This window comes from Dicentrarchus labrax, unplaced genomic scaffold, assembly GCF_905237075.1.
Source record: "Dicentrarchus labrax unplaced genomic scaffold, dlabrax2021, whole genome shotgun sequence".
In the NCBI taxonomy this organism is placed as follows: domain Eukaryota; kingdom Metazoa; phylum Chordata; class Actinopteri; family Moronidae; genus Dicentrarchus; species Dicentrarchus labrax.
Window position 1 is genome coordinate 13,865,543 of NW_026136710.1, and position 15,646 is coordinate 13,881,188.

General features: G+C 39.2%; 1 protein-coding gene across 1 annotated transcript in view; it reads left to right on the forward strand.

Moving 5' to 3' along the window:
• Nucleotides 1-2,529: 2,529 nt before the first annotated feature.
• Nucleotides 2,530-15,646, forward strand: part of sardh (sarcosine dehydrogenase) — a 46,733-nt gene continuing 33,616 nt past the window's right edge. Inside the window, exons 1-9 of the mRNA XM_051412663.1 lie at nt 2,530-2,727; nt 3,904-4,093; nt 4,970-5,106; nt 5,333-5,511; nt 6,983-7,162; nt 8,438-8,561; nt 8,884-8,984; nt 11,407-11,511; nt 15,487-15,616. Of these exons, the coding sequence (XP_051268623.1) occupies nt 3,909-4,093; nt 4,970-5,106; nt 5,333-5,511; nt 6,983-7,162; nt 8,438-8,561; nt 8,884-8,984; nt 11,407-11,511; nt 15,487-15,616 (1,141 nt within the window). The 5' untranslated portion in view covers nt 2,530-2,727; nt 3,904-3,908. The remainder of the gene's footprint in view (nt 2,728-3,903; nt 4,094-4,969; nt 5,107-5,332; nt 5,512-6,982; nt 7,163-8,437; nt 8,562-8,883; nt 8,985-11,406; nt 11,512-15,486; nt 15,617-15,646) is intronic.

Genomic DNA, 15,646 nt, shown 5'->3' on the forward strand with positions numbered 1-15,646 from the left:
GGATATATCTTGTGCTCCTTTTGACAGAATAATTGCGTTCACTTTAGCACACAGCTGCAAGTTTTGGTTTAATTAAAGCCATTGAAAACCACAGCTAAGCTAGTCAGAAGCTAGCTGAGTAACACAAATCATGAAAAGATTATTGCACAAGAATTTCACCAGAAGAAGAAAATCTAAAGCATAGAAATGGTCAATGTGTAAATGTATTTCTTTGACTGTTTTAAAGGATAAGGCTGGTAATATCAATATATATAATATATATTTTGCACATTGTAAACACATCCCATAAAAAGACCAAAAGTAACAATACATGTATCCCACTAACTACTATTGTGTGTGTATCCAAAGCCTGATCTTATTCCTCTGTGCCACAGAAGCTCCACACACCGTTGCACTGACATGTTCCTTCATCACCATGAATGCACACACTGTAGTTTATTTACACTCAATCACACATATACTGCCCTGATGCCCAAATACTCACTAGAAGACCAAATGTGAATTCAACCTGAAAGGTGAGTCCCCAACAAATACACTATTTCCTCCTATTTGTTCAACATTTAATAACACACCTTAAAACCTATAGATAGGACATTTTTTAATGAAACACTTCAATTTTGATTACGATTCTGGTTCCTAGTGACTGAATGAGCGTGGTCCACAGACAGGATAGGGAAGTAAGACAGTGTTGAGAGATGGATGAAGACACTGCTGGTTTTGGTCTTTTCATGAGATGTGTTGACATTAAGAACAATATAAAGTTGCACCATCCTTAGCCATTAATTCTTTATTTTTGTGTACTTCATAAAGAACTTTTAAGTGCGTTCTAAGTAAATCCAGGCTTTTCAATTCACATAGAATATTCAAGCAAACAACTGGCAGGTAGCTCCGCTCTCTGTAGTTAGTCTCCATCAGTATACAGCTTTGATTATGGCGTCAACCTACACTGAGGTGAGGGCCTGTTTTTATTTTTCCATTTCTCATGCACCGACCTGTTATCACCACTAAGGGTCAGCAGTTAGTAACTCTGATATAATCCCTATTCCACTTCACATCTATCATCAAACATTTTCTCAATCTCAGTCAGTTTGATTTCACCTTTATTTCAGACATTAAGGAGTCTAAAACGTGAATCCATTAGTGACATGCTCTAATTGTTATTGCAAAGAGATAATAATAATTTTACATTTTTGAATTTTAAAAAGAAGTTCATAAACTGTAGTTTATGCACCTATAATATATAATAAAACATAGCTAAAGATAAGTAACAATATACAATCTATGTGCATCTAGGCTTGCTGTTTGCACAAGCACAGCACACAGTTGCACATGCCATGCTGCACTTAATTACTAGTTCAACCTGTTCAAACACATCAAAGGGGTTTGAGGAAGACAACAAAGTTCAATGGTCAGAGTAGACAATTTTCTCTGTTTCAAACGTACGCCAGATCACACACACACACACACACACACACACACACACACACACACACACACACACACACACACAGTAGGCTACATAAGATAGTGACTGGCTGCTCCAGGCTGTATGAACTGGAGAGAACCTCCTATCACTGGTGTGAACCTAAACTCAGCGCCTTATTGGCTGCTGGCTTGGAGGTGGGGATTCACGAGGTCAACTTGGCAGGCAGATAAACTGCATAAGGCTCAGGCCTACAGAGCATAAGGTTTCATAATGTTGAATTACTGGGCAGCAGTGTTTGAGCTTTAAAAAGGTCTTCTCTTCTCACTCCTCTTTCCCACACTGCAAAATCGCCATGACTATATATTCAATGCATCACACACATACAATCTCTTCATACATGTTGTGCTGTGTTGATCTGATTTGTTACTTCTGCTTCGTTTGGGCTCTGGACCTCGAGGACTTGCAACAACAGCTGCTACCATGACACCCCCCTCCAACACACACACACACACACACACACACACACACACACACACACACTCATCAGACAGTTTATATAATTTAATCTGCACACAGCAAACAACAAATCAACTGCTGTGTTTCTCCTTTGACAATGTCTTGACAAAGGACTTACACGCTCATCTCATGTAATGTTAATTTTACCCAAATGTAAAATCAGAAAAAGAGACAGGAAACCACATATTTTATTTATATTTGTACATAAAACCCTGTGCATATACTTAACCAGCAACATTTGGTCAGTACATCAAAGCAAACAAATAAATGTTTTTAAAAAAATGCTCAATTACGTTATTTAAGCACAATCCTGCAACCTGCTGAGTCCTCACACCTGGATTTGGTCTTGTGAACTGCCTGAAGGACCATACTGATCCATGTTTGAGCTCCATAGGTCATGTATATTTTACCTTTAATGCATGCTATGGTTATGAAATTCTATACATTTCTGTAGCTTAAACTCTCTTCTGCCCAACATCAGTTATTTATTTGCAGTGTCCTTATCTGACTGACCTAATGTGTTGGCCCCAACTCAAATGGTATTTCTGAGAGTAGAGACTGTATGGAGGAGGGGAGGAGTCCCGACAGGAACTACAACTACAGTCAGCGCTCAGGCTTATACAGTACCTGACAGCTAACTGCAGCTCCCGGGCCACACTATTAAACCTCTGTCTCTGGCATTCACAAACTATTCGGACTTTTTCCCACGACTCCACTTCTTCAACTTTTTAGCTCTTGCACCGAGTGTCTTATCCGGGGACAGTCTGTACCGGCCAGAACCGAGTGTAAGTCCGCATGTGTGCAAACCACACTGCTCTCATGCAACACAGTTCAGTGCACGATGGTACTCGCAAGTTTGGTAACGTTGTTTTTATGCAATGCTTGTCGGTGTGAGGGGATCACATGCAGCGTGTATGCCACGTTTACCGCTTGCAGCTGCTCAGGCTGTTTTCTGTTTTGTTATTTTGGGACGTGGCGTTGACGTTAGTGCATGCAGTCTGTTCAGTGGGCATGTTAAATGCACGTTGATGTGCCTATTATTATTATTATTATTATTATTATTATTATTATTATTATTATTCATTCTCATGTGCAGTAAAGCGAAACTGAGTGTTGTGACCATGCCTATTAAAAACTGTAACAGTGCACAAGAAGCGCAGGATCAAGCGGTTTCTTCTGTTACTGCAGCATTGCTATTAAACTTCATCAGCCAGTTTCTCCACGCTTTTTCAAATCTTTCTGCTGCCTATGCAAATGTCACCCTGCTCTTCTTCATTCTCAGTCCAAATATGTACAGACAAGTTTGTATGCACAGCTAGTGCCAGCCTACTGTTTTTCTCTTAAGGCTACAGTTCACATTAGTAATTAGTGTAATGTAAGGCTTACTACTGGAACTGATGGTCCCTGTTCACTGGACCAGATCTTGGCCTGCTTTGAACCCTCTGCTAACATAAGCCATGTGGCTGAGAAAGCATAAAACCCACAAGTGATTTTTACCTCCAGAAACAATACTGTTATTCATTCACCATGTTAAAGTTGCAGCTTAATCAGTTTTAGTGATAATTCGACACTGTGAACCTTGATCTCCATAGAGGAATTTAGTTTTACATTTTTTTTGTGTGCAACTTTTGGTGGTAGAAATCTAGGACACTAATCAAAGCAGTTGACTGGAAATTATAACATGATCTCAAACCACCTGACTTTTCACGGGTGCACAATTGCACAATTCAATTTAGTGTGACGGTACACAATCTTTGGATTTGACTGTTTAATTACTACAAATAAGTGTAACATTATCATCTTCTTCAACCAGACCTAGCAGATGCAGAGTATTTTGGATACTTGTACGTGTATACATGTATTCTGGAAAACTAGTTGCATTGTACAAGAGTTTACATTGAGACCTTGAGTATTCTGCACAATACAACCCACATGCCTTTGTGTCATCTGACTGTCCACAGGGGCCATGGCCTTCCTAGGGAGCGCAGTTCGACGGGTGGTGTCAGCAGTGCGACCTCCTCTCTCTCCCTTGTGCCGGACAACCACTCGATCCTACAGCTCAGAGCCCACCAAGGAAAAAAGTGTTCCCTACGAGAAAACACTCAAACAGGCGGATGGAGTCTCTTCTGGACCCACTAAACCTTTACCCAGGTTAGCTTAGTGGATGCCTGCAGGTGTTGACGGTATTTTGTGCTGCAAAAGTGACCATTGACTTGCAGTAGTTTTTGCGACTTAAGACCTGTTTCTGTTCTGTTCTGACATCATGATAAGATGAAGAATACACACATAGCGGGGTAGGTTGACGCCCTGGTAGCTCACTTGGTGGAGCTGGGTCCTTACTGCAGCTGGGTCCTTACTGCAGCGGTCATGGGTTCAGCTCCGACCTGTGGCCCTTTGCTGCATCTCTACAAAACTTGAACAGATTGTAGATGCTCTGTGAATCACTCAGGTCTGAAAAAGGTCTGAAAACATCATCTGATTGTCAGTTTAATAAAATAAACATTGTTATCATTAATCTACTCAGTAATCAAAAACCAACACTTTTGAATTTTATGTGATAACATTTTGGGAAATAAGTTTATTTATTTTCTTGTCGAGAATTTGATGAGAAGATTGATACCACTCTCATATACGTGTGTTAAATATGAATCTACAGCCATTAGCCAGTTACCCTAGCTCAGTATAAAGGCTGGAAGAGAGGGGAAACTGCTAGGCTGACCCCTCCATAAAACCAGAAAGTGTTGTTTTTAAACCTAATCTATTTATGGATTGTTAATTAGTGAGCTTTATAGATGCTTGTAGAAGGATTTTGTTACCTCTGGTCAGAGCCAGGATAGCGGCTTCCCCATGTTTTCATTATTTTTTCTTTATCCTAAGCTAAGCAAATTGGACATATTAGTTATGAAAGCGGTGTCAATCTTTTTGTTAAATTCTCAGCAAGAAAAATATGCCCAATTAGACATCGACCTTATCCCACTTTGAAAGTCATTTCTCAGCTCACCTTTAGTAATCTGCCACCTACTTCAGGTCAGCTGATGTCGTGGTGATCGGAGGAGGCAGTCTGGGCTGTCAGACTATCTACCACCTGGCTAAAATGGGGTTGACTAACGTAGTTCTGCTGGAGAGAGACAGACTGACTGCTGGCACCACCTGGCACACTGCAGGTAACAAACAGGTGTAATGAGTGTGTATGTACCTGAGAGGGAGATGATGCATGCTGAAATGTTGTTCTCCTGTTTTTAAATTATGTTTAGTTCAACTAACATGGTCTTCATGTCTTGAGAAGGTTTCTGTAGATAAAGTGCTCAGTTTGTGTTTGCACACGCACTGCACATGCACTCCTGTCAAAAAGTGTCTGTACATCTGTCGACGTATGGATCTGTTCACTAGGCTTGCTGTGGCAGCTCCGTCCCAGTGATGTTGAGGTGGAGCTCTTGGCCCACACCAGGAACGTGATCAGCAAAGACCTGGAGGAGGAGACGGGTCTCCACACAGGCTGGATCCAAAATGGAGGACTCTTCATTGCCTCCAACAAGCAGAGGCTGGACGAGTACAAGCGCCTCATGTCGGTAAGAACCGAGATAGCTCTTTTATCATTTAATGTATTTGATCATTTTAAACATAATTAATTAAAGACTAATTCCTCTTACAGTATTAACTAATGTCAGAAATCAGACTTTCTTGATTTGTTTGTTTGAAATCAAACAAATAATCAGACCCTTAATGCGTGGTGCAGAAGATATTGAACTGACTAAAATTTGCTAACACTAGACAACATGCTAACACCTGAGCATAATTGTAGCTGCCTGCTGATTGTTTTTCACTATACAGCTGATTGCATTGAGATGAGGCTGTTTAAATATAAAATGAAAGGTCCGGTATTTAACATTTATGAGGATCTATTGGCTATAATATTTATAGGTTTGTTTAAATTAGTGTATAATCACCTGAAAATAAAAATCATTGTGTTTTTGTTCCCTTAAAATGAGATGTTTTTAATCTACGGAGGGAACTCTGCTATGAAGTTTGCCATATTGTGTCAGCAACTATACCACTAGATCCAACTAAATCCTACACACTGGACCCTTAACTGGGATAAGATACGGCATACTCCATTAGAGCTTTAAATGGTTTCCATAACAACGGGTGTCATTGTGTCCTGTACAAAGTAAGTGGCTGCAAACGCTTACAGGGTTTTCTTAAGAACACAAATACTTCAGACAATGGAAGTATCACTGTGGTGGGTTGAAAGATCATACCACATAGAGGTTTATCCTTGTATTCAAAATAATACATAGAAAAATCTATTTGCTCTCTTGCCTGTTTTCTAAGCATGATCGCTGTAAGTCATAGTGAGACATAGTTCTAAAATAAGTTTGTGGATAGGAGATAAATCTGGCCTGTGTGCATGTAAAATACTGATGGTTTCTGTCAGTTAGGGGGCTGCCAACAAATAATAGCTCATGAATAATTCTATTATTGATGAAAATTACCCCTGGCACGATTACCAAAGACCAGGTAGAAAGCTAATCTGTGCATACCGCCAGTGAAACAGATTTTCAGCTACTGGAACTACTCCTCAGGGCTTTAAAAGGCAGAGATGATATTTGGGTTTGTATTTGGGTGTTGTTCGCTCAACATGGTGTTAAGGTTGGGGCACATGACCGGGAAAAGGCTTTGTTTACCTTGATTATTTGTGTTGGAGGTCCAAAGTTCACTTGGAACTTCACCTAACCAATGCGTAGTGTGAAACAGATCGAGCCCCTGAAAAAGAAACTAACGTGTTCAACAATCCTCAGTTGAAACCTAATTAATGATATGCTAGTAGTGGCTGTAAGTCAACTCCTCCTGAGGCTGCTTCACAATAAGAGAGATAATCAGATGTTGAAAGCTTCTACTGTGAAGTACATACAAGTGTTGTGCAAGGATTTCTTATTTGATGTAGAATACAGGTGATGCAACTTAACATCTTTAAATGAAAGAAATCCCTCTCAAGCAACACCATAACCAATAAAACATGCTATCTCCCCTTATTTGTAGCTGGGTAAAGTTTATGGTATCGAGTCCCATGTCCTGTCACCTGCTGAGACCAAGGACCTGTATCCTCTGATGAATGTGGATGATCTGTATGGAACCCTGTATGTACCAAAAGATGGCACCATGGATCCAGCAGGCACCTGTACCACCCTGACCAGAGCCGCCTCCGCCAGGGGAGCCACGGTAATGTGAGCTGGCCCATTGTGGCTACACAATGTTTGGAAATAGATCATGGATGTACATATTTATAATTGCAGTCTAGGCAACCAAATAAAGTTATTATTTATAAATTGTATTTTTGTATTTTTAGAACAGTAGATACAAAGATACGATACAATACTGCAATTAGAAGCTTATACAATTGTGTGTATGTGATTCAAGTTTCAGTTCAGTCTTGCATACTTTTCTGTGTGCTTTACATTATGCTAATTGTCCATATATAGTAAATCCCATCATTCTGAACACTGCAAATATCTTTAAAATAAATTCTGGAAAAAATAAGTAAATAATGTTTAACTTTTCTGTTTGGATCATTTTGGTAGTTTGAAATAACTTTGCATGCATTGCATTTTTTCTAAAGGATTTTGCTTTGCACAGAGTTCTTCTTCTGTAAGCTGCAGCTTTTTTGTGTGACACAACACTGTACTGTGTAAAAATAGCACCCTTATCTAAACAAGAAAATCCAGTGTAGATAACCACGTCATAACCTTGTGTACAGCTAAATATTAATTGCTGGTTCGAACAAATTACGTCTTGAACGGCAGTGAGTAATTGTAACACACAGAACCATACTTCTTAAACTCATCTATAGCCTGAGCCTGACTTCTACATACTAATGCAATTTAAACACAAGAAGAGTAAATATAGGTTTTACATAAAAAAGTAGACATAAGCCTTTTAAGTAATAAAATGCTGAATTTGGGATTTAGCCTGACTTTTTTGCCTCATGAAGGTAGCTACCTTTTGGGTAGATCACCATGGTAACTGAGACTGCACAGCTGCTGGACAGCAAGCTAAACTCAGGCTATCAGATCCAATGTACAGTGTAGTCATGATGTCCTAGATTATGTTACTTAGCCTTACAATGCTAAAGCAACTTGCAACCACTGAAACCATGTGATCATTGAGTGGAAGAATGTGTATTGCACCGTTTGCTTAACTTTGACTGTTATATTTGGAGAACCTCAGCGAAAATGCACTTTAGTGTGAGTGTTAAACACATTTCTAAGTGTTTTACATTAATTTACTATATAGTGATCTATGAGGAATTTTTAAAAATATTATTAGGATTATTAAGTATGGCAAGGTTTCACAGCCTATGAGCAGATATTATTCGAATGATTTACTGCACAACTCCGATGTACGTTATATACTGGGACTCCTGCAAGGGTGGAGCAGAGCATATGCACCATCTCCATGTTGCATGTGAATAACTCCAGACCATCTTCTTTAAATCAGGTGATCGAGAACTGCCCTGTGACTGGTATCCAAGTGCGAACAGATGACTTCGGCATGAAGAAGGTGAAGGCAGTGGAGACCCCTCATGGGACCATTGAGACACCTTGTGTGGTGAACTGTGCAGGTGAGATTCAGGGGCAGCTGAATAATCATTCCAAAGACAACAGTACCTCAGGTTAAAAGGATTTTTCTTTTATTTGACATGTAAATTGAAGTAATTCTGCTGGTAACGTTTTGCCATTAAAGTCGGCCTCTGAAAAATTGTTTGTTACTCTGCTTGTGAGGCCTGACCCTTTCAGCGGGCCAACTGTAGCCCTGGCATAGACGTTTGACACTTAATGCAAAATAAGCAATTTGGTACATCAGGTATTTTTGACCAAATTGCATTTATTCAGAATTAAAGGTGGCATTTTTATTACATTTTTGTCTATGTGTGTTACATGCAGGTGTATGGGCTGCCAAGCTGGGGGAAATGGCCGGAGTCAAGGTGCCTCTTATCGCAATGCATCACGCCTATGTGGTGACAGAAAGGATTGAAGGCATACAGGTAAACCCTCTATTTGTCTGTCTATTTGACTGTGGTTCATGATATATTGTACTAAAAATAAAGTCCACCATTGGTACAATGATCTTTAGACCCCGATAGTGTGGTAGCAAAGGGCAGGTGTGATTTTCATATTTTATGTTATTGCTTTTAGAGCTTCATATCCTGAAAGAAAATGCTGACCTGTGCAGCAAAGCTGTGTCTTAAAATTCTTGTGTTGTCAATACAAGACACCAGAAGATAGAAGAGGCTCCTGATTATGCTACTTATGTTTGTCTCAGTATAGGGTTATTTTGATTTTATTAACTCAACTAAATGACTTGTTGAGCTGTATTGCTCTTCACCTCTTCCTGTATACAACATATCTCTGGGTTCTATGTAGTGTGTTGACTTCTGTTTGAGTATTATATATTTTCTGCACTTTTCATTCTCAAAAATGTCATTTTAAGTAAGCATTAACATTTGAGAGCTTGCATTATGATGTAGCTACCTTTATGAAAATAAGATGAGTTCATTGTTTTGTTAATTCTTATGATAATATGAAGCAGCATAATGTTTCTAAAAACCTTCAAAAAATAGTCCAGAAGAATCGATCGATTATCCTCAGATACAATGCCACTATTACCTTGTGACAGTTATTGTAAGATGTCACAATTCATTAAGAATAGATGTCTCAATTCATACATTTCAGGCATCCTCATAGAAAGTACTACTATAACTAAGATTTTACTATTCATTTAATTCCCCATGGAGAGAGAAATTCTTTCATCTGTCTGTATTAAGTCTGTATGACCAACAGGGGGCACTGTGACATCATAGATTTCCACCTCTAATGGTTCAGACTGTTGTTAGTGAGTGTTGGAATGAGATGTGTGTGCTTGTTTGTGTGTGAGAGAAGTGGAGATTGTTTTCTTTCTATCCTTTGATACTCATAAGTTGTGTATTTGGGTGTGGGGGCCATTGGGGGGGAGGCCTCTGTGTGCAGATATAACACATGTCTGACATGGCTTCTGTATATGATCCACTGTAGCTCTGTGATTGTGGCTCTTGCCTGTGTTAGATTTAGTTAGTGTACACATGCATGACTGGGCTCATCCTCTAGAGGCCGGTGGTTTTAGACGGGCTGTCAGAGCTTCCCTGTGTTATGTAGTTTAAGAGCAGCTTAACCAGCATTACTGCTACATCATGTACACAGGCATCAACCCACACACTAAATGACACACTCACACACTCGGATGCCATCAGGAAATCTGTTCCCACCAGGGTGTGCAACTTGTCAGGTCAAACATCTCATGCTGACCGCATGTCTCTGTGTGAATATAGATGTGTTTTTGTCCTTGGAGGTTGTACTTGGTTTAAATTTAAAAAGGAACCAAGCTTGCTGATATAAGTGGTGTATGTTTTTCACATCTGCGTGAGTACAGAGTGTACTGAAGTCCAGTGCTCAGTATTGATCACATGGAAGTATGGACTGCACTGAAAGAGAGGGAAACAGCAGTTTGGCTTTCATTATATGTAGTACGCCTTTTTCCAAATGTCAGCTTGTTCACTGGTATTTTGGTTTTGTACCCACAGAGCCAATTGACTTTCGAATGAAAAGTGCTTGTGACGGAATGAATACAAATGACACAAAATACTTGAAGTGTAATTATTCATTAGACACTTCTATAAGAATGTTTACTGTGACTGAAGGAGATAAATGCTCCTCTCTCTTGTGTTTTGAAAGAAGATTTCATGCTATGTCAGTAGCTGCCATACTATACATAAAAAAAGACTATGGTTTGTTAAGGTATGTCAGGGTATGTTCCACTGGTGCTGTAAAGATTTTTAAGCTTGTTATGTCCCATATTGTATATCCTGTTCTGTACATACGCCATTGTGTAAAGTAACAAAAAGCACTAAATGCCATCTGAGAATCTGGGCAGAGTAAAGGGAAAATCTGCTTTATTACGATGAGAACAGCATGGTAATTTCCTTTTCGTTTCACCAAATTCCCCCCATATAATGGTCCTATTTTTGGTTCTGTTGTGATAAGAAAAGTTACGCTGAAATTAATCCGTTCATTGACTGACATAAAATTAACCAAGAATTGTGATAACTTTTAAAAAGAGAGAAATATTAAGCATTTTGGTGGTAGAGCTTTAAATATGTTGCCATCAGCTTGGCTTTCTTTGGGTCTTTTCATTATGAATTAATTTTCTACAGTTTTAGCTGCCAATCAAACAAAGTAATCATTTTTTTAGATAAAGAATGAGCCTGTAATAACTTGTGATGTGCATTTGCGATTATGTTTCAGTTAATTGATGAATAAAAATTCATCCTCCTCTTGTTAATGATATTTAATCTGCCCATCATTCTGTGACTACAGCACAATGAGTTTGGACTAATTTAATGTTTTAAATGTTTCCACTTCGGTTTTTTGCAGAACATGCCAAATGTCAGGGACCATGATGCATCAGTGTACCTGCGCCTCCAAGGTGATGCCCTGTCCGTGGGTGGATATGAACAAAACCCCATTTTCTGGGAGGAGGTGAGCTTGAATATTCTCTGAATGATTAACCGTCGTATTCTCTGTCGATAGCTTTGAGACTTTGAAACCTTAAGTATTGTGTGTTTGTGTGCCTGAGTGAGCGGCATGACGCAATGTCCGTCTTGTTTGACATAAAATCAAATACTTCAATTAGGAAGCTTAATAAAGTTTAATCCTGTTTAGAGACTTCTCATTCTCTCCGTCAGTTTGACCTTATGTCTTATTTAGTCTGTTTTTCCATTCGCTTGTCATTAATTACTTGGTACTGTATCAGCTTGGAGGTCAAACGGTATTCATAACAGGACTCAAAATTGTGTGTGTGTGTGTGTGTGTGTGTGTGTGTGTGTGTGTGTGTGTGTGTGTGTGTGTGTGTGTGTGTGTGTGTGTGTGTGTGTGTGTGTGTGTGTGTGTGTGTGTGTGTGTGTGTGTGTGTGTGTGTGTGTGTGTGTGTGTGTGTGTGTGTGTGTGTGTGCGTGCGTGCGTGCGTGCGTGCGTGCAGTTTTATTCCACAGTGGTGGAAGGAAAAATACAGGTCCTTTTTATTTAAGTAAAAGTTGCATAATAATAATGAATAATATAAGTCCTGCATTCAAGTAAAAGTAAATATAAGTAACATTTTCCAGAAAGAAAAAGTCTGGCATTATAGGATATATGCTTACTTGCTTTCTTGCCAAAGGTTGGGTGAGAAGATTGATACCACTCACGTGTCTGTAGCCTAGCTTAGCATAAAGACTAGAAATAAACAGCCTAACCTGAACATCATGCTGTATGGATGAAGACTTGAAACTACCAACTGAGACCATAGAATCATTAGGAAACTTTTTACTGTGGTAAAAAATCAAATAAAAAGTAGGGTAATTTCCCCATAAGACTAAATACTATCTCGCTAAATACTTTTTTTCTTGCATCCAATGGAGTGGCCCCCTGCTGGCCATAAGAAAGAATCCAGGTTTAAGACACTTTGCTTCACTTCACAGACCTGGAAGACCTATCCACTAATTAAATACTGTCAGTAGTTTAATCTTAAATATGGTGGTTTTCCTGGGGATTCATTTTGGACAGAGTTTCTCTTGTTTACAGTCTTTGTACTAAGCTAACTGGCTGCTTGTTCTAGCTTCCTTATTTAGACAACCAACATAAACACAGAGTGGTATCAATCCTATCATCTGAAAAAAGTACAAGAATGCAAAGTACAAACAACATTGCAAGTCAAGCATTGAGGCAAAGTTGTTATACTGAATATAAACGTAAAGAAATAAGGTGTCCACAGGCCTAATCCTCTGGCTGGGTATCAAATCCGTACTTTATCAAAAAGGTATTGTGTACCATGTCATCCATAGTAAAAAATCAAGTGTCTTATTGCCTGCACACTAGATATTTATTATAGGCAGATTGATGAGTTTAGTACATGCCCCAAGAGAGATAAACCCATGGATTTTAATGACCCCATAGCTTTTCTTTTAGCACCACCCACAAACCGTATGTTTTTGGAGCCACTACTGGTGAAATCGCTTTTTACTGGAACATTAAAACCAAAGCATTTCTGTAAAAGACTGTGAAGACAAATTATTCAAACAACTCTTTGGCAGCTATAAAAAGTAATCGTACAGGCGGTTTTTTCATGCACACACTGACTCTATGAAGGGGTGGTTGACTTTGGAGATTGATCTTTTATAAAAGCCTTTGAATCGACAGGTGGTCTTAATGGATGTGTGCTCTATCTCAAAGACAGGTTTTTATAGTAGTTTGTTAACTGGGCTGGAAGGTTTGGTGGCAGGCATCTTTTTCCTGTCCAAGGGTTCCACATTTATAACTTTTCACTCCTCATGAATTCAGGTTTGATTTATTCATTTATTCTTACACTGTAATCCTGCACCCCTACCATTTACAAGTAAAGATTTCTATCTATTCAACCTGCTCATGTTTAAGAATGAGCCATATCAAAAATACATTTAAGTGGTACAACTTGTAGAAACAAACTAAACAAAATATATCTCTCAGTCTTTGATAAAAAGTTATCAGGCCCAAAAAATGTAAATACTAGAACAATATTAAATTTCAGTTTCTCATGAAAGGCATTAGATTGGGGTTCTGCAGGACACTGATAATATCTTCTTTCTAGTCAGACTGACTTTATGACTTTCTGTCTTTCCGTCTGGCTGCCTGCCAGTCCACATACTCCTCAGTGGTTTTACATTTTAGAGGATTTCTTTTTCGCAGAAGCAGCTTCTTTTGTTCGCAGAAGCAGCTGAGCATTGCTTTGATGTCTTGAGGCGGATGGAGGAAGAAAGAGGAGATACAGAATGGAGAATTAGCAGGGAGATGGAGAGAATAGAGGGTGCAGGCTGAGTGAAGATGAGCAGGATCGATGGCTTGGGAGGGATTGAGAGAAGTGTGGTGTCTAGGACAAAGAACGCTGCTCTTTACATACTCCAGTTGAGTGTCAGTGCTCGGTAATAATACAGAAACTCTTTGTTCACATAAAAGCAGCTACCAACAGCTTGCACATCCCTGTAACGTTCAAGTCTTAATAGAAACTGAAAGTGTCACCATTGACGCTAATTGTAAAGCCATAGGAACTCCTTTCTCCCTCAGTATTCTCAGACTTCTGACTTAAAGAATCACTTGTGCCTAATATATTTAACATTATAGGTGGTAGGTTGATATTATCCAGTGTGGTATTTGTTTGCAGTGACTCAGAACAGTTGCCCTCTAAAAAATAAGAGATTGACTGCTTTTCTGGGAAGTGGGAATTGCATTTCACCAGGAGCCAAAATGGAGAAGAGTCAAGTTTGAGTGGTGGGATAACCAGATCAGTGCCAGGATATAGGGAGAAATACATGACTGATAAAATCGCTGCACAGAGCACAAGCTGGTGTGCTGGACTTTTTAAATTGAGCACCCTGAGTCAGTCAGATTAGTGTAGGAGGAAAGAGTTTTAAGGCGAGGCAGTCTGCACTGCCTGGCATGAGTTGTAGGAGCTAAAGGCTCCATTTTGGCCTGGCTGACAAGGAGGGAGTTACAGAAGTCCAGATGGGAGCAAATTAAAGCTTGGACTGGGAACTGAGAGGGAATGGTCTGATTTGACAGATGTTGATTCCCTGGTGAGAGAGAGTCGGTTCAACAGATGCTACAGGATTGTGTTTTGGCTGCAGTGTGTGTCGTCCTCACACATTTGGCACGTTCTACAGTCACGTGTTGACTTGGACTGAATTTACAGTGTTCTTGTCAAAAGTGATAAGGAATAAAAAGGAAAAAGAGCACATCAGTCTCAAAGACATTGACTTTGAGGTGGGGCACCAACATTGAACATCCAGCAATCCACTGCAGTGGTGTAGATTCATTTTGTGGGGAATACAAACACACAGAGCTGAGTATATCTGGTGTTTGATACAAAAAATGACAATGAGACAATGTGAAAGTGGTCGCCCGTAGTGATGAACCTATAGATCATTTTTCCTCAAGAGTCAGTAGAGACTAAAAATAGCTCAAAGAGAGTGAATATTGGGATTGCACTCCTCAGGTGGCCAGAAACACGACTCCAAATTAATTGCAATGTTGCTCCGCAACTACTGGATGTGTGACAAATTTGATATAAATATAGCAACTGATAAAACAAAAAGAAGATGGTGATGTGTAAATATTTTATTTGCAACTTGTTTCCACTGCTTATTGTTATTGGAAGTTATTACAAGTTTAAAATAAATCCTAGAATTTATCTTTGTTATTTTTTAATAAATCATCTAAAACACAAAAATACACAATTTTCTACACAAGCACTGTGTAATCTTACTTGATTTTTTGTTTTGTTTTTTGCTTATTTGGTTCATAATCTGTCACTAATTTGCCTTTTCTAAAATGTTCTTCCTTTATTTTAAACATCAATGTGTTCTTGCTGCAGGATAGACTATATAACTTTCAAAGAGTTTAAAAACCTGTTTAAAGTAAGTCATGTATTTGTGTTTTATTTCCCAGGTGTCTGATAAGTTTGCCTTCAGCCTGTTTGACCTGGACTGGGATGTATTCACGCAACATATTGAGGGTGCAATCAACAGAGTTCCTGCCCTGGAGCAGACTGGCATCAAGTCCACTGTCTGCGGACCAGGTAGTCTCAGACACACACACACACACACAC